Source organism: Esox lucius, chromosome 14, assembly GCF_011004845.1.
Source record: "Esox lucius isolate fEsoLuc1 chromosome 14, fEsoLuc1.pri, whole genome shotgun sequence".
In the NCBI taxonomy this organism is placed as follows: domain Eukaryota; kingdom Metazoa; phylum Chordata; class Actinopteri; order Esociformes; family Esocidae; genus Esox; species Esox lucius.
In genome coordinates, this window is record NC_047582.1 from 17,873,461 (window position 1) to 17,892,883 (window position 19,423).

The 19,423-nt window shown below is 41.8% G+C and overlaps 1 protein-coding gene across 4 annotated transcripts in view; it reads right to left on the minus strand.

Annotated features, from left to right (window-relative positions):
• Window positions 1-589: 589 nt before the first annotated feature.
• Window positions 590-19,423, minus strand: part of znf618 (zinc finger protein 618) — a 49,679-nt gene continuing 30,845 nt past the window's right edge. The window contains exons 8-13 of one of the 4 annotated variants that reach the window (XM_010877772.3): window positions 18,457-18,549; window positions 11,781-11,858; window positions 11,018-11,062; window positions 10,211-10,288; window positions 7,181-7,363; window positions 590-6,134 (exon numbers count right to left, since the gene is read on the minus strand). In XM_010877772.3, coding sequence (XP_010876074.2) covers window positions 4,501-6,134; window positions 7,181-7,363; window positions 10,211-10,288; window positions 11,018-11,062; window positions 11,781-11,858; window positions 18,457-18,549 — 2,111 coding nt within the window. In that variant the 3' untranslated portion in view covers window positions 590-4,500. Of the gene's footprint in view, window positions 6,135-7,180; window positions 7,364-10,210; window positions 10,289-11,017; window positions 11,063-11,780; window positions 11,859-18,456; window positions 18,553-19,423 lie in introns of all 4 variants that reach the window. The other 3 variants (XM_010877769.4, XM_010877773.4, XM_010877774.3) reach the window with 3 other exon arrangements.

The following is a 19,423-nucleotide window of genomic DNA, read 5'->3' on the forward strand; positions in this document are numbered from 1 at the left end:
CATCCAACTCTGTGGTTAAACAGTGTGGAAAAGTCACCTTCAGCAGTGGGGGAGGGAAGGGGAGGCCCAGACGGGCGCATGTGCTGTGAATTAGCCTTTGCGCCGTGGGTAGGCTTGTGGTGGGTGTATCCTTGGAAACATGCGCGGGTGTTTCTGCATGGCTGCAGTCTACACTGCCTCAGGGGCTCAGTGCAAGGGAAGGAAGAAACACAGCAGACCGAGATCCACACACACACTCCCTCCCTCCCTCCCTCTTTTGCCCCACCAGTGGCCCCTGGGGAACCCTTGCACGCACCTCCAACCAACCAGCTTCTTTAGGTTTCCTTCAGTGTGTGAGCCCTCGCTCTTATTCTGAATTTACGGAAAGGCCTCTTCGCCCCCTCTTTTCCATGAACCTTCCGTCTTTCTCAGCCCTCTGTAAGGCCTCGCTCGGTCTCTCTCCATGTGGGAGCCCTCCCAATGCACAAGCAGACACCTGTCTAATAATCTTCATATGTTAATTAAACAAACTTGGGTTACATGTTAAGAGTCTTATCAGTGACACATTCAATGTACTGACACTGCACATAAGAGTAGTCAGAGGCTGATGTCAATTTCAGCCAGTTTATTCACACAGCACATACTACAGTAAGTATTTCAGAACATTGTACAGCGCTGTCACTTCTGAGATTCAAAAACAAAAGACTTTGTATTCTATTATCTGCAGTATATAAAAATAGTGTCACTACAAAAGTATAAATTAGACCTACCGATAAGACAACTCAAATCCACAAATCTATCTGCCAAAGCGTGATTTAAAGACAAATTATGGAATCAAAATATGAACTTGAAATAATTATTTGCAGTTTAGCATAGTATAAAAACAACAAATAATGACATGTCTTCATAAAATAAGATAAACAACATTGATGCTCAATTTGAATTAAGAATATTAAGTCTAAAATTCTGAATAAGAGGGAAAGAGTATTTATGTTAGCATTCTTGTATATACAGTTAACATCTTCTTTCAACACACCACCCAGATAAGAACGAGACCTGTTTCTGCAAAGCTAAGTTAGCGCCAGAATTAAAATTAAAGTTTGAATTTGAATTAATTTCTCGTTAACAGTATTCAGCTCAAGTTGTGTATCAAAACCTTTGAATTGCTAGTTTATAAAAAGAGGTATGTGTTATCAATGGTGCTCCCCACTTTTGCAACACTTGCTCCCTCTAGTGGAATATAACAGCAGTTATCATATATTTACATACTGCACCCCTAAAAGGAGAAGCACAAAGTTGCCCATAGACACTGATATGAGGTCAGTTTTGTGCCTTGGCCCCTAATGTTTAAAGTTAGAGGAGTTAGGCTGATCATAGGTCTGTTCCTAGGGGCAACTTCAACCCCCTGAAACTGTTCAGTCTTAGAAGAGACACTCTGGCTTATATGATAGAATAGATCTAATACTCTAATATTGATAGCATGCATAATACTTCTCATTTAAGCAACAACACCACATCAATGACTGTATGTTCAGGATATTTTTTCTGCTTGAAATCCTAATGTAAGATCTACAGGTAAAATCCCTTAACAGTTGCACTAAAAAAGAAACACTTAAAACTAAATTTTTAAAAAATGTCAGTGGTTTTAGCTATGCTACACTAAGTATTTGATCATATTGCAAAGTTCTAAAAGTATCATGTCGGACAAATCAGAGCCTTTACGGTGTCCATCAGTCATAGAAATTGAGGTAAAATTAAATAATTTCAATGCTTTGGAGGGAAATTATGTCGGAACTATCTATACTGAATGGGTGTATTACTAAAATACGTACCCAAAGCATGACACCAACTTCCAATATAGTATTGGTCAAGCTTTTGGGGATGCTATACACATTCCCACTAATTAAAGGCAATATAAAGTTTCACACTTAACTCAGGATAGACAAAATTCAATTGCAGGGAAACTGCGAAGGAAACATACAAGACCTGGGTTCAAATACAATTAGGCTAATTAGAAGTAGGTTAATAAATAAAGATTTGTTTTTAAACTGGGCACTGAATATCAGAATGCCTTTAGAAAAACATTCAACTCTAATTGTGACTAAAACACTCATTTAATTAACCCAGAATGTAAAAATACTATATCTATATATAAGTAGCGTATTTCACACAGGCAATTCTTTAGAAATAATTTCACCACAATTAGAAGTAGTTGATTTTAACTAGTTTAAAAAACAAATACTAAAATATACATGTACTTCAACCCAGGTCTGCAATCTTACAATCAAAAATTATACAAACCAAAAAATCAGTGTGCATTAAAAGTATGAAACAGCCACACCAGTACAGACAGTTTCTTTGGACTAGTTGCTTTTGGGGGGAAAAAAAAATACATGGGTCTATTGTTGATGTACAATATTCAAACGAGAAGTAAAGATTAAGAACAATAATGATGACAATGACAAATACAGACACATGGAGATTGGTGTAGTGAAAGACTGTCTTTAAAAACAATATGGCTATACACAAGGACTAAACTCATGGAGACCAACTCAGTGGCCAGGTCATTTTGTACAGGGTTGAACCCCCCCACCATCCAAAAGGGCCTGAATTCCCCAGAGTATGGAATCTACAGGCTGTTTAATATAGAAAGAAAACAGAGGTTTACAGTCTCTAGGAGCAATCCATTTTCGTGAATAAGGTGTTGTACATAATCAATTGGCCACAGTGTGTAACATATTAGGAAAAAACACAACTTGCTAGGGGCAATCAAGCAAACATGTTCTCAAACACACTAACCCCAAATCAGCGTAGTCATTAAAAAACAGTTCAGTCCAATGACACCATTTCCCAGAACCGTTCTAAGGCCAGGCTATACACAACCATTGGAGAACACTTACTTAGTCCTTCAAAGAGCTAGTCAGACGATTACAAGCCATGTAAGAATTGTGAAAACAAGGCAATTTCATAATGTAAAGGCTTTAAGTTGACTATGACATAGAGCTAGAATGATAACAGAAAATTATCAACACCAGCCATACCAACTACATATTGCAGGCATTTAGCTAATACGGTTTCTTTAAGAGAAGGTGTCTTTAAGAGAAGTTTGACTTTTTAAATGAAATATGGGTTTTTTAACCTGACAATTGATGGATACAACAACTGTGGTGAACATTAGTGTTTGAAATGTTCTCTTATCAACTCAACAATTTAATGTGACACAGATTGTTTTCCATATCGCTTAGCACTAATGTACAGGACCGGGTCAGATGTGATTCAGTGAGAGCGAGAAAGAGAGAAATCTTTAAAGGGAAATTCACAAATTTTTGCATGCGGCCTTTTGTTTTATTACATCAGAGGTCCCACAAATCCATATCTGTTTTGTTGTAAATGGCTACAATCAAAAAGAGATTTTAAAAGTGAAAAATAAAAAGAACATTTTAGTGAAGACTTTACAAATAGGGGTTATACTAGTTATACTTTTATTCCTATGTTTTATCACACTTGACATTTAGAATCTTATTAAGATGACCAGAAAACCTGAAAGTGAACTTTAACCACATGAAAAGCCTACAAGTAACGTGTGCATTATTGCTGTGCTATCTTTCAGAAAGCATCATGAATTAAATTGATATTCCTATATATTGATTTCACTCATTTGAAGAAGAGCCCACATACCTTGTCCATGCAGTGCATATACATTTGTCATTTTATTTTCTGCTGATCCTACATCATGACAAAGACGTCATCAACAATGAAACATGGACGAAGTAGGCTACTAAATACAATAGAAGAACAATGATGGCCTTAGCAAAGTTGACCGGAAATAGATTAGATCAGTGGCTAGAACTAACATAACTAAGCAACCAGGGGTTATGAATAACATGTTTGGAAATAGAAGGAATGTTGTACCACAAGACATGACGGGAGTTGAGTGTCCGGGGCAGAATGAGAGGGAATGGGGGAGGGAAAGGGAATGGGGCTTGTTCTAAAACATTGTCGAAGCAGGCTAAATCCATGTATTTACAGAAAGAGATTAATAAAACTAAATAGTTGTATCAAGTTTTCTTCTGAAAGTTGTCCATATCCATTAAGATACTTCTTTTGACAAAGTAATGGCCTCACGCATAATCTTGATCCAAAAAAGTGAATGCCACGTAAAAAATGTGAATTTCCGCTTTAAGGCCCAGCAGTTACAAGCTAGCACAATATGCAACACCCTTACCATCCTAGATATTTATTCTAGACATTTTAAAAGCCAGTAAATCCCTGATAATATTTTATTTTTTATTTGTTGCATTTGGCACTAACCAGATCAGCATCTTGACAAAATCCCCTTATTCCTCGCCTCTTTGAACAGGATCTAACCAGTCCAGATTTGCCCTTCACTAATCAAGGCTTTCGAAGTGTTTTAAGGGCAACTCTACTTTTACAGTACATCCTTGAGATCTGACTAGAGTCTGTGTAGTCACTGATGGAGAGTTTGTGATTAGATCAGCATCGGCGACTGGGCCGTCATGTTCATGCCATGTTAGAGCGCAGGAAGATGAGCTTATTCATTTCCTCAGCTGTAACCTGCTGCCTCCTCTTCATAGCCAGGCTCTGCTCACACACACTTACACACTCGCTACGGACACCCACAGCAGGCACGGCCAGCAGCCACAGTGCCAGCCGTGCCAGCCTGGGATAGCGGTCGCCCACTGTGGTGCTCCAGTAGTGAATGAGGTCCGGGGTGTTACCCTGGAGGAGTGGTTCGGCCAGATACTGGAACACCTCCTGCCTCACCTGGGTCTGGCTTTCGTCTGACGGCGCCTCGCTCGACGCCACGGCTGCTACAACTCTGGCATTCACCCCCCCGCCGGACGCGTCACCGCGGGGCCGTTTGGCTGCGGAGGGTCCATCCACCTCCTCGCCTACAGACCCCCCACCAGCGGCGTACCCGCCGTCGCGGGTGTCTGTAGCCATCTCGCAGGCCCGGGCGATGATCTCCTCATGTTGGTAGGCAGGAACGGGACGGAGCTTCAGCTGAGGATCTAGGACCATGGCTACCTGGTGGGCTTTCTCCACCTTAAAGTTCTCCTTGAGGGCTTCCAGGAAGTAGTGGCAAAGCTTGCTGGCAGTCCCCGCCTCCCCGGCCTTGGATGTGAACAGTTTCTCGAGGCGCAGGTAAACAGGCAGCACCTGCTGAAGAGTGGGCCTCCTCTGACTGCTGAGCTCCAACGCAGCCAGGCGCAGGGGTGCCAGCAGATAGGCCAGTGTCCCCAACATGTGTTTGTTGAGGCCTTGCAGAGTGGGAGCTGTAGCCTTGCTCCTCCCGTACGCCTCACAGATCTGCTCAAAGTGGGCGTGCACCTGGAGCAGGGCCTCGGCCGTCCGGTCCCAGCACGGAGGAGTGGGGCTGGGTCCGGGAGGACCGGAGGGATTAGATGTGCCCTCATCCGCGGAGCCGGCGGACTCGTCCCGTAACGAGAGACTGGTGGAAGCAGCGATGTCGCGACAGGCGGTCAACAGCTCGGCCAGCTCATGCAGCCCCCGTGCCTGCAGGCTCCGCTTTCCCAGCACCGCCTGGACCACGGCACCCAGCGAGCACCCGGCGCAGCGCAGGCACATCCTCGCACGCCCTCCTCCGCCCAGCGGTGAGCCCCCCATCCCCACAGCGGATACCCCCGGCTCAGTCACATACACCGTGCGGATGTCCGACATAACAAATTCCGACAGGACGTTCTGTGTCCACTGGTGCACCTGCTCCGGCCCCTCCCTGAGGTCGGCCTCCTTGACACCAAGAATGTAGCGCTTGAGCTTGGAACCCTCCACCTGATAGGCTGTCAGCACCAGGCAGGCATCGGGCCCCACCGTCTGGGAGTGGCAGGTGACAGCGATGCCCAGCGAGGAGTTGGAGCCCAGTGCGCAGGTCACCTTGACCTTGACCTGATTGTACATACGAGGAAGCTGGCGCAGGGCTAGCGAGCTCATGTTTCCCAGGGCGTCGCGGGTGGAGTACGCACCGTGGCGGGCGCCCGTGTCCACCAGGGTCTGGGCCAGCTTCAGGAAGTCCTTGCTGTTGAGCATGTTTAGAGCACCCAGGTCTGCACACATCACCCTGAGGAGACGCTCAGCCACCTGCTGCCGCTCCTTCTCCGGCAGCCCGCTGTTCTCTGTAGACAGAGGGAAATGGAAGTGGCAGTGAGAGGAAATACAAGACAGACATATGGTTCTTAATATACACAGAGGTACAGTGTTTCTTTATGTAGTTGTTCCATCACACAGCAGTAATATGTATGGCATGGCATATCGCTGAACACAATATTATTATACTGTTGGTCATTACTTCTGTTAATGCTCATTTGCACCACTAGATTGCGTCGTCGATTTGCACAGATTAACCGGGTTTGATGGGTTGTGCAAATTATGTTAGAAAAAATCCTTTGTTTCCAAACCTTGACCTGCAGATTTGGAACTGGGTCACCTTTTTTCCAGTTTAGGCCAAATTCAGAACTAGTTGTATTAGTTGTAGCCAACTTTATAATCTTTGTAAACAGACAAAATACATGCAAAAACAAAAAATGATGATTAAATAAATGTTTGAATTTTTATCATCATAGTTATGCCTGGGCCTTTTCACAAGAAACAGTGTTGGTCATAATATAGGCATTCGTAAGCTATGCCTTTTTGTTTATCGGCTTTCCTTTCAGCATAAAATCATTGCTTCTCTTTTCTCAATAATTCACATTAATTTAATAAACAACACTATTCACATTAATCATTTACATGTACTAATCTGTAAAATGTTATAGATTTTACCGTGCCTACACAAAGTCTACCCCATGTTCTTCTCCATATTTTTTGGACAGGGCCTCTGAGCTCCATGCTGTTAAATTCTCACAGACCACCACATTTGAACCTACTTACTTATTCAGGGCACAATTCCAATCTTATACTGGTGACATGGTGATTGATACATGGTTGCTATTTGACCAAAAAATATCCACACCAATCTCATTATGCAGGTTACTGTAATAATCTGTCTTACTGCCCTGTGTAACCAGGAACAATAACACAATGATGAGAGCTACGGTCCTATGCCTGACGTTTAGCACTGTAGCAGTAGCACCGACATTTTAACTGATAAATCTCTGTATGTTTGTGTATTCATACGCAGTGCGGCCCAAATGGGTTTATTCATGGGCCGTGGGTTACTCACGGTTGGTGTAGTGGTTCCTCTGTGCAGGCTGGGGTTGAGCTTGTATCTGGACTTGAACTATTTGAGTTTGGGGCTGATGCTGGGGCTGATGCGGGGGCTGAGGGGAGCTCCACAGCTGCTCTTGTGAGACGGGCCCCGGGGATGTCTTTGGAGACTCCCCTTTGCTGTGGTTCTCATTATCCGCTAGAGGGAAACCGAGATGGGAGGTTGGATAACTGTTAAGGGACAGTCAAACATCAAAATAGGTCGATAATGTGGTTCGTTTATGGTTAGAAAATGGTAGCAAAGAAGTGAATACTTTAGCTAAAGGCCAAGGGTCCCTTAGTCAAAAAAACCTTAAGGATTTGGTAAAACCTATATGATCCTTATTGGAGTTTTTTTTGAACTTCAAGTGATTTTGGGGCCTTCTGGTAATTTGTAGGAACAAATCCTATGATTTTAATAGACTCCCCTCACAGACAATCATAATTTATTCAGTTTCTATAGCACTTTAATTAAAACATTATCTCAAAGTGCATTAAAAATAGAATGGATAGTTACATTTAAACGTGTAGCTAGCTACTGTACATAACAGAGTGGGTATGGACTACTGTACCACAATGTTCAGCCAGAGTAGACATTTTTGATTGTTTTATGCCTCAAACAGATGGAGTGACAATCCAGTAGGACCCACAAAGCTGAAGTGGAAAAAAAGGTTTATCACCAGGGGGAGATGAAAAGGATGTTTAGTGGCAGGCAGCATAGTTAACTTTCCATTGAATCACAGGCACCTCACCATTCCCACCATCTGACTGAAATCTCTCCAAAGCGGTTTCCTGTTTTGTACTAGATGTTTGTTGTTAAGTTCACACTCAAATACGACAGTCCACAAATCTTTGGATGATTTCCTCTGACTGAACGATTAATTAGGCCACTACTGTCAGCTTTCCATCCACTGAATTCTTACTTATGGGGTAGGGGGCCGTAGGCTAAACAACTAAACAAGATGGTGTAGCTAGGCTGACAAAATAAAAATACTAAGTTACAGTAACTTGCTAGCATGTTAGCTAAGGAAAAACAACAGATTCCCCAACAGATGGCAGGAAATAAATATTAATCTAGACTTAATCTATACTCATTAAACTATTCAAAACCAAAAACATTAAATAAAAAAATTATTCCATTAAAAACAAATAAACATGTTAAATATTTACAGAATGTAGAAGAGTCCTCTGCCTAATGGTGCAATGGCAATCAGGAACACACACTCAACAAGAACATTTCCTAAACATAATACAAAATACCTTTTTTGACAAGGCTTAGATAGTGGCTAACAGCATGTTTAAGTCTTTTCTATTTTTTTCAGATCCCCATTAGCCACTGCCAAAGCAGCAGCTACTCTTCCTTGGGTAAAGACAAAGTACACAACTAACACATATATACAAATTGGAAAAGGTTAGTAAACAATCAGTGATGAACAAAAAAAGAAAAGGTAAACACAATATACCTACAAGGCTGACAATGGTCATAACACAATGTGAATTATAAATGTAATGTAAAAATAAATAGAAAACATGCTCAATGCAAACTTTGCCTCTCCCTCTTTACTAACCTAAAGGCACAAAACACCAGGAATGTGTTGTATAAAGATAATTAACTATTCTAAAATGTGAATTTGAAAATATTATAAGAATCCAAAGTAGCACACCATAACAACCTTACTAAGACCAACTTGATCGGCTGAAAGCTTAACTCCCACACGGTGCTACAACACTACTGAGGCCTCAGAGAAATAATTCCTAAGCACAAATCGGTGCATAAACCATGAGTGGGATAACGTCCATGTGAGATTTATCAATATAAACGTTTGCTTGAGAGCCATGACCATTTGGCACAGTGGAAGAATAAGGGAAGCAGCAGCTTGTCACTCATAGCCTGGTAAATTGGAACCACATCAGTACTTTTTTTAGGACAATAACTACAGTCATTTATACAGTAATTGTACAGTAATTTGCAAGTGTGATTTAAAAAAAAATATATTATAAAATACTGAGAAGTACTGAGATTTCTGATGTTCCATTGTTGGAATATATGGCACACGCTGCATTTTGCAGACCTTATTTTTAGAGACAGCTGGGCCTTCTTTGTTTAGACTGGCTCATCAGCAGATTGTTTTCCAAGGACAATTTTAGATGATTTTAAGATCTACTCTAGAAATGCAAAGCAAAGATCACATCCAAGTGATATCCACTCTCAGGTATTCGACAACAGTACCTTTTTTTAGCTTGGTGATCATTATACCAACTCACGACTCTCTATGCCACAGATGCCCACTGTTCAGGACACACTCATCAACAAATGGAACAATTGCAAAAAATTAAGATATATTTTCACCAATCAGGATGAAGACAAGAGGGGTTTCTTTGCCATACGGGTTTTAACATATGATCAGAGCAGCAGACGGCACCCAAGATGCCAGAAAAAATATATACTACAGGGAAGTGCAACGGCTTCCACTCAATGTGCAGGTGATATGCAATGTGTAAAAGACGGTTGTGCTGAATTTGGTGCCAAAGTAAAACAACGTATTATTTCTGCAAAACTGCTATGTAGGCCTTTTAGTGCCTTTCTGGAAGGAGCTGTTGTGGATTGCTTATAGGTGAGTGTTGCATACCGATGTTTAACTCTGTGGCTAAAGCAACACGAATTGTCCCCTCTACGTAGCTACGCTTTTATTTTTACTGGTTGAGCAACAACTGAGCGCGACAAACCGTTTTTGTGAACACCGAGCACTTGCGTTTCAGTCCAAAACGGCGTTTAGTATAGATTTTTGGTTGTGCTGTCGATTTCATCATACAGTGTATATTCCAACCAGCGTTCCTGGGATGTTTCCTAATAACTTCATTGGGAACGTTTCCAAAATAGCAACGGTTGTATTTCAGCACTAAGACGGGTGTTAACCTACTGGTGTGCGTTCAACGCTTGTATGATAAATGAGGCCCCAGGTGTACAACAAGTCTGGTATATTTCCACTAGGTGCAGTTGACTCACCAGCATGAGACTGCATGTGCTCCAGCAGGTTGTTGTAGAACTGGAACTGGATGCCACAGGTGCCACATGTGTAGGGTTCTAGAAACACAAGGCCCAGAATAAGGGTTCCCGTAGCATTAAAAGAGAGCACATCCATTGTGGCCCTGCCCAGTCTTTCCCCTGAGCATAGCAAGATATAGGCCACGGACGGCATGTGTCATTTTGTATAAGTTAGGATTTAACACAATTAAAAACACAGGGACATGTTAAACCGACTTGACATATTGTCAGATTATCTGTATCATTTAAGAATGATTGGGTATTCCTACCTAGGGACTTTGTCTCTGCCACTGTTGACTTGTCTTTGGGGGCTTTATGCCATGATTGTTGTGAAGCACTTTGTGGCTAATGCATTTGGTAAAAGATGTATATAAAACTTTATTTGAGCGATTTAATATGTTTTTCATGACATTCATGACTGGCTTGTCAACTGCAACAGGTTATTGTTGAATAGCACTGGAGCATAAAATGCCCAGTTGAGGGAACGTAGGGGTCAGCAATTAGTCCCTCCTCATTTGATGCCATTACAACAACTGAAAATGCCACACTCAATTCATTATGGATTAACCTGCCTGAAGTCATCTCTTCACGTCATCTACTAATATTACAGGGCCACAAACAGAGCTTAAAAGGAGGTCAAAATGAAAAGTGAGAAAATATCAGTGGCAGCAGATGCTACACATTATGATAAAAATAAACAACATGCAGAAGATGAAATGGTCCAATTTGTTAGTGTTTGCAGTCAGGCAAACAGAGAAGTGGTCTCACTCTGTGATGCAGGGAACGACCCGGTCACCAGGGGGCTTGGAGTACCTGAGGGAGAGAGGTAGCGTGACTCAATCACAGACGGCAACCGTATCCAGATACGATTTCCTACCCATCTCCCATTTCCGTGTGCCTTTGCACAATTTCTTTTGTGTATTTAGTGGTGTGTATCCACTTTGTACTTTTTATTAAACCAATCCATTCTTTTTCAATCCACAAAGGGGACTAAATTAGTGTAGATTACTGCAGAGAGGGGTAAAGAATCAAACCACAACCTGGACTGTAATGTGGTTGTATGCTTGTACACAAATGCTCAACACTTCCGATACGGTCTCATTCAATCTTCATCTTCCTCCCTTCAATCTTCATCTACCTCCCTATTCTACCTCTACCTCCATTCAATCTTCATCTACCTCCCTATTCTACCTCTACCTCCATTCAATCTTCATCTACTTCCCTATTCTACCTCTACCTCCATTCAATCTTCATCTACCTCCCTATTCTACCTCTACCTCCATTCAATCTTCATCTACCTCCCTATTCTACCTCTACCTCCATTCAATCTTCATCTACTTCCCTATTCTACCTCTACATCCATTCATCTTCATCTACCTCCCTATTCTACCCAGACTTTTGGAAGAACACACCGTCTGTTTGACATTCAGAGCTGATGCATTACGAGAGTAGCTGAGCTGAAAATAAATTTAGCTCTACAGAGATATCAATGAAATATATAGGCACACATGAGAAGTGCCTCTGTGCTCACCACTTGAGTTCTGGGAACTGTTGGTATCTACCAGGCTGGACTGCATTTTGCTTTCCATTTTCCGATTGAAGGGAATGTCTGTGGAAGATATAAAATGTTTTAACTGACAAGACAAAGCAAAACCATTGTGCACACTAGTTGAAATAGCTGTCTTTAGTTTCAGCATTTACTGTACAAGATTGGGATTTGTAGTTTTGGTTCCACCTCCAAAGTATGATGCAGGCTGCTAATATATTACATAACATATTAAAGAATGTGAATTTTAAACACAACATGTTTCCTTGGTTAGTGGGTGCAGCTTATACTGGGTATAGTGCTTTGAGGAATCCTTGTTGCCAGATGCAAGGTGATGCAAAAGCTTTTTACTAGACACAAACAACCAATGGTGAGTTGCTTTAATAGCTATGGATATTTCAAAAGTTGGATGAACTTCAAGTTTGTACTGACCAGCCTTTCGAGAATACCAATAAAATATCTTAAATTAAATTATCCAGGATATTTAAAATACACTTCATAACTTTGGAAGGCAGTTGGTTAGCCCCACCATGAGCTCCCCAATACCTCAATTACCTTAAGCTTGCCATCTTTATATTTGTCAAATAAATTTGACCTGAATTTGGTGTATATACACACACACACACAGACACACACAACAAAAACGATGTGGAAAATGACACTTTTTTTGTTATTTAAAATGATACAATAACTGTTGCCAAGTAAATCACCAGATGTCAATCCAATCAAGCATGACTTTCACCTGCTAAAGAAAAGACTGAAAGCAGAAACCTTTCTGAAACTACAGTACAGGCCTGGCAGAACATCACCAGGCAAGATACCCAGGGTCTGGTGATGTCTATGGTTTGCAGACTTCAGGCAGTCATTCCATTTACAGGATAAGTACTAAACGTGACTTTTGGACTGCGTCGGTGAAATCAGCCCTAGACTAGACTTAATCTGTGTCCGTGAAACTTGCCGTTACTGTACATACAGCTCCGGAAGAAATGAAGAGACCACTGCACCTTTTTCCTTTCCAGAAAAGTTGAAAAGGAAAGTTTCGAGTGAGGAACAGAAGCGATCAATTTGCAGTGGTCTCTTAATTTTAACCCTTCTGTTCCTCACTCAAAACCTTCCTTTTTGACTTTTTTGGAAAGGAAAGAAAAAGGTGCAGTGGTCTCTTAATATTTTCCAGAGCTGTAATGTAAATCTGACCAAAATAGCATCCTAGCATGGGGCGGGGCTCTACATTGCAGTCCAGAAGTATTTAGGTTGTGACGCAATCTGTGCGGTTTTGTTTTTGGTTCAGTAATCCAACATATAGAATTTGAAATTAAATTATGATTAAGAGATTAAAGTGTTGACTGACAGTTTTCATTTCAGGGTATGTGCATCCGTAAACCATGGAGGAATCTTTATTGTCCTCTATCACAGATAGGTGATGTGTGGTAGTTTAATAAAGATAATCACACACAGACACGGAGGAAAGAGGAGCAGAGATTGTTATGAGGTTGATAGATAGCCTACCATACAGTCCCAGTGATTGCGAAATTCCACCCACTCCCTCCCTCTCATTTAAAGAATATTTTTTTAAATCATGTTTTGTGAAGTCAATTGAATTAACATAAATTAGTTCATATTTTCTATAGGAATTGTAACATTAAAATCATGCATGTCTGGAGTGTACCATTACATGCAGAGTTAATTCAGAAAAATTCAGTAGCAATTTTCTTTGTTTAACACTGTAATTACTATTCTGAACAGCTATGAAATAGCTTGGGATACACCACTGCACAAAAACCAAATATGGATTGTACACACTGTGACATTGTGAAGTCTTAGAAGGCTGGAGAGTGTGATCCTCCCCTGGTTCTATCAAGACTGAACTCACGTTTTTCCAAGCCATCACAAGGTATCACTAGAACATGACTAAGCAACCATATTTGATTAGTAAAACCCCTCAAACTCAGACAGCGCTGGCCAGTTGGACTGCTGGCCAAAATCTCTAAGCAGGATTCAAACATATTGTTGCAATGACACCGCTAAATATGAGGCCATAACTTTAACACTTGACCATTTAGTGGCCCCTGGAAAATGGATTCACAATTGGGCAGTCATGCTGTTTTCATTTCTAATATCAAGTTAGTGATATACATGTATATTTCTTCCTCATTTGAAATTGAAAAAAAGAATTGCATTATAAACTCTACATTCTCCAGTTGCTTCGTTATCTGGCACATGCACAAATAACTACCTGGTAGCTCTTTGTGAGCATCGTTGACCAGTCAAGAGTTGAGCAGTGATGAGACACGTGGCAGCGTAGTGTTGTTTTTCAATAAAACATTTAAAAACTCACACAAGTCACTGAAGTGAAGAAGGGAGCGAAAGATAACTACAAACTCAAATGAAAGTGAAATGATTTACCTCAGTGCAAAAAAGAATTTCGTTTTGACTTTGATGGAACTTAAAAGTTGGCTGTTGTAAGTTCCGGCTAGAGACAAATTAGTGTCTTTTTACAAAGACACTCAACTTTTGCAGTCCCTGACCAGTCCCTGACCAGTCCCTGACCGGTAGCAAACAGCACCAGGTCTGCATGACAGCCACTGGGTGGCTGACAATCCTTCTTCAGGAATTTAAACGCAGATGCCCATTGTGTGATTGCAAGACATCCGCATACCTTGTAACTAAGACGGCCCTCAAGTTCGCCTTGTTCCCCCGGGGATGAATGAGTTATGGTTTTGTTCAAAAGTCAAATGTTTGTTGACTGTTATCTTTTAAATCATTTTTATTATTAGAAATGTGATGAAAGAAATCTAAAAATATCTTGAAAGTTTTATATATCCAGAATGCATTGCATAAAAGATTAAACACGTTAAGTAACAATTGTATTTGGTTACATGTTGTAACATTGATACATTACAACTTTTGGAAGTTGGGAAAGCAATTTTTTTTTTGAGGCCAGTAAATTTCAAACCCACTGGCCCCAAAAGATATATATATATGTTAACGTTGAGCCCTGGACAGTGACTCACATTTTATTAAAAGCTAACTAGTGCCCGATTTAAGATCCAAAGATTCCTTTCAAAGTCCTCCAAAGTGGTCCATTAATCTTGTAGTGAAAACAACTTAATATACAATAATGGGGGATACAGATGCACTGCATGCTTTCCAAAGCCTATACAATATTAATTCATAATATATTCATAATTCATAATATATAATAACTGATCACTAACATATAATAAAATAATTACTATGTACTTTATGTATTTGATGATTTAATGTCACCTTGGGATGATTTGAGTCAACAAAAAAGGAACATTCACGCATATCATCTGTATATGGGTCCCACTAGTACTCTTGCCACGCCATCCCTTTTGTCCCATATTTCTGTGCTCTAAGAGTGTGCCAGGCTTTGAATAGCTCTCTATAGACAGACTGCACACTGGAGACAGTGGGAAACTGATTCAGTGAGAGACATAAGAAAAGAAAGGGGATTGGATAAAAGGAGAGAAAGTAGACAGACAAAACTATCTGTGTAGGGAGTATGTAGCTTTTATTTACAATTCCAGCAAATGATATAGTATATAATATACACTCACCTAAAGGATTATTAGGAACACCTGTTAAATTTCTCATTAATGCAATTATCTAATCAACCAATCACATGGCAGTTGCTTCAATGCATTTAGGGGTGTGGTCCTGGTCAAGACAATCTCCTGAACTCCAAACTGAATGTCAGAATGGGAAAGAAAGGTGATTTAAGCAATTTTGAGCGTGGCATGGTTGTTGGTGCCAGACGGGCCAGTCTGAGTATTTCACAATCTGCTCAGTTACTGGAATTTTCACGCACAACCATTTCTAGGGTTTACAAAGAATGGTGTGAAAAGGGAAAAACATCCAGTATGCGGCAGTCCTGTGGGCGAAAATGCCTTGTTGATGCTAGAGGTCAGAGGAGAATGGGCCGACTGATTCAAGCTGATAGAAGAGCAACTTTGACTGAAATAACCACTCGTTACAACCGAGGTATGCAGCAAAGCATTTGTGAAGCCACAACACGCACAACCTTGAGGCGGATGGGCTACAACAACAGAAGACCCCAGCGGGTAGCACTCATCTCCACTACAAATAGGAAAAAGAGGCTACAATTTGCACAAGCTCACCAAAATTGGACAGTTGAAGACTGGAAGAATGTTGCCTGGTCTGATGAGACCAGGCAACATTCAGATGGTAGAGTCAGAATTTGGCGTAAACAGAATGAGAACATGGATCCATCATGCCTTGTTACCACTGTGCAGGCTGGTGGTGGTGGTGTAATGGTGTGGGGGATGTTTTCTTGGCACACTTTAGGCCCCTTAGTGCCAATTGGGCATCGTTTAAATGCCACGGCCAACCTGAGCATTGTTTCTGACCATGTCCATCCCTTTATGACCACCATGTACCCATCCTCTGATGGCTACTTCCAGCAGGATAATGCACCATGTCACAAAGCTCGAATAATTTCAAATTGGTTTCTTGAACATGACAATGAGTTCACTGTACTGAAATGGCCCCCACAGTCACCAGATCTCAACCCAATAGAGCATCTTTGGGATGTGGTGGAACGGGAGCTTCGTGCCCTGGATGTGCATCCCACAAATCTCCATCAACTGCAAGACGCTATCCTATCAATATGGGCCAACATTTCTAAAGAATGCTTTCAGCACCTTGTTGAATCAATGCCACATAGAATTAAGGCAGTTCTGAAGGCGAAAGGGGGTCAAACACAGTATAAGTATGGTATTCCTAATAATCCTTTAGGTGAGTGTATAGCATACAATAATGTATATAGTATACTGCTCAAAAACATTAAGGGAACACTTAAATCATATTCTCGATGAAAGAAATATATTAAGGATCAAAATCTTTACTGTACATTGTGTAATTCGTTGAGAAAAATGACAACAAAGGTCAATAGAAATCAAAATCAACAACTGATAGAGGCCTGGATTCAAACTCAAAGTAAACAATTTAGACCACGGGCTGTTCCAACTTTTGTGAATTTCACCACGGCAACTCATAATGTGACTAAGTAGTGTGTATGGCCCCCACATGCCAGTATGCACTCCCTACCAACATCTGGGCATGCTCCTGGTGAGACGGTGAATGGTGTCCATGGGGGATCTCCTCCCAGACCTGGATCAGGGCATCAGTGAGCTCCTGGACAGTCTTTGGCAGTACTTGGCAGCGTCGGATGCACATCTTGGCTTGCACCGATTCATAACATCCCAGAGGTTCTCAATTGGATTCAGGTCTGGGGAACGTGAGGGCCAGTCAATGGCATCAATGCCTTCCTCATCCAGGAACTGCCTACACCCTCTGGCCACATGAGGCCGGGCACTGTCCTGCACCAGGAGGAACCCAGGGCCCACAGCACCAGCATAAGATCTGACAATGGGTCTGAGGATTTCATCCTGGTACCTAATAGTAGTCAGGGTACCGTTGGCTAGGACGTGGAGGTCTGTGCGTCCCTCCAAATATATGCCTACCCAGACCATCACAGAACCACCGCCAAACCGGTCATGCTGGGTGATGTTACAGCCAGCATAACATTCACCACAGTGTCTCCAGACTCATTCAAATCTGTCACATGTGCTCAGTGTGAACCTGCTCTCATCTGTGAAGAGAACGGGGCGCCAATGGCGGACCTGCCAATTCTGGTGTTCTCTAGCAAATGCCAATAGAGCTGCATGGTGCTGGGCTGTGAGCACAGGTCCCACTAGGGGACATCGAGCCCTCATGCCACCCTCATGGATTCTGTTTCTGACAATTTTGGCAGAAACATGCACACTAGCCGTCAGCTGGAGGTCGTTTTGTAGGGCTCTGGCAGTGCTCCGCCAGTTCCTCATCACACAATGAGCAGATACCGGACCTGCTGCTGGGTTGATGCCCTTAAACGGCCTTGTCCAGCTTTCCTCATGTAATGGGCCATCTCCTGGTATCTCCTCCGTGCTCCTGGGACTATACTGGAAGACACAGCAAACCTTCATGCGATGGCACGTATGGATGTGCCATCCTGGAGGAGCTGGACTACCTGTGCAACCTGAATGGGCTGCAGGTACTGTCTCATGCTACCAGTAGTGACAAGGACTGGCAAAATGCAAAACTAGAGAAAAATCAGTCAGGATGGATAAGGAGAGAGCAATTGGTTGTGGCCACCACCTGCCGCAGACAATTGTCATGCTGTTGCCTCTACACTGCACCTGTTGTCACTTTCATTTGCACCAAAACAGGTGAAAATGATTCACAAACACTTATGGTTCCTTACTGGACAGATTGATCTCCCTCGAGTTTAATTGACTTGGTGTTAATATGTGATGATTATGTGTTCCCTTTTAATTATTTTGTGCAGCGCATTAACTAAAAGGGTGAAATATTTATGCACATCATGGACTTTGTGTTGATCATTGGCAAAATCTCTTGATTGAATTCATTATGATTTCATGTTGTAACACAATAGAATGTGGAAAAGTCTAATGGGTGTAAATACTTTAGGTCCACTGTAGCTCTCCTGACGTTTCCAGTGCAGCACACTAAAAACCATAGTGGTGCTATGACGGTACACTTTCGCTTCTATGGTCTGTTTCAGAGTCAGAGACTGTGTGAGTGATTTAAGCACAGATTCCAGGTCAGTTGTCCATACCTTTTTCTAACTTGATGGCACCGTACTTGCTGACGTCCAAGTTTCCACCGGAACCACGTGACCGAGGCAACTTCATATTATCGAAGGAGCAGTCTGCTGGGAGAGACTTCTGTCAATATCATCAAATAAATAATACTGATCACAAAACTATACTACATGACCAGAAGTACATGGACACCTGCACATTGAGCATCTCCATAAATCATAGGCTTTAATATGGACTTGGCCCCTCTATTGCTGCTATAACAGCTTCCACTATTCTAAGAAGACTTTCCACTACGTGTTGGAACATCGCTGCAGGGATTTGCTTTGATCATTAGAGAGGTTGAGGCACCGATGTGGGGCAATTAGGCCTGGCTCACAATTGGCGTTTCAATTGTGTTTTGATGGTGTTTAGGCCAGACAAGTTCTTCCACACCAATCGCAACAAACCTTTTCTGTATGGACCCCGCTTTGTCATGCTGAAACAGAAAAGAGCCTTCCCCAAAAGTTTTGAAGCCCCAAATTAACTAAAATGCCATGCTGTGGCATTAAGATTTTCCTTAATGGAACTAATAGACCTAGTCAGAACCATGAAAAACAGCCCCAGAACATTATTCCTCCTCCACCAAACTATAAAGTTGGCACTTTGCATTCAGGCAGGTAGTGTCAAACCCAAATTTCTCAGTCAGACTGGCAGATGATGAAGTGTGATTCATCACTCCAGAGATTGATTTTCCATTCCTCCAGCGTTTAATGGTGACAAGCTTTACAACAATCCAACTGGCATTATGCTTGCGGCACATGGTGATCTATGCCACAACTTGTTGGAATGGTGTGATCATCTGTCATTACCATGTTGAAATTAGAGAGCTCTTTTGTTTTTCTATGGAGATTGCATGGCTGTGCTCGATTTTATTCACTTGTCAGCAGTGGGTGTGGCTTAATTAGCCAAATCCACAAATTTGAAGGGGTTTTGACATACTTA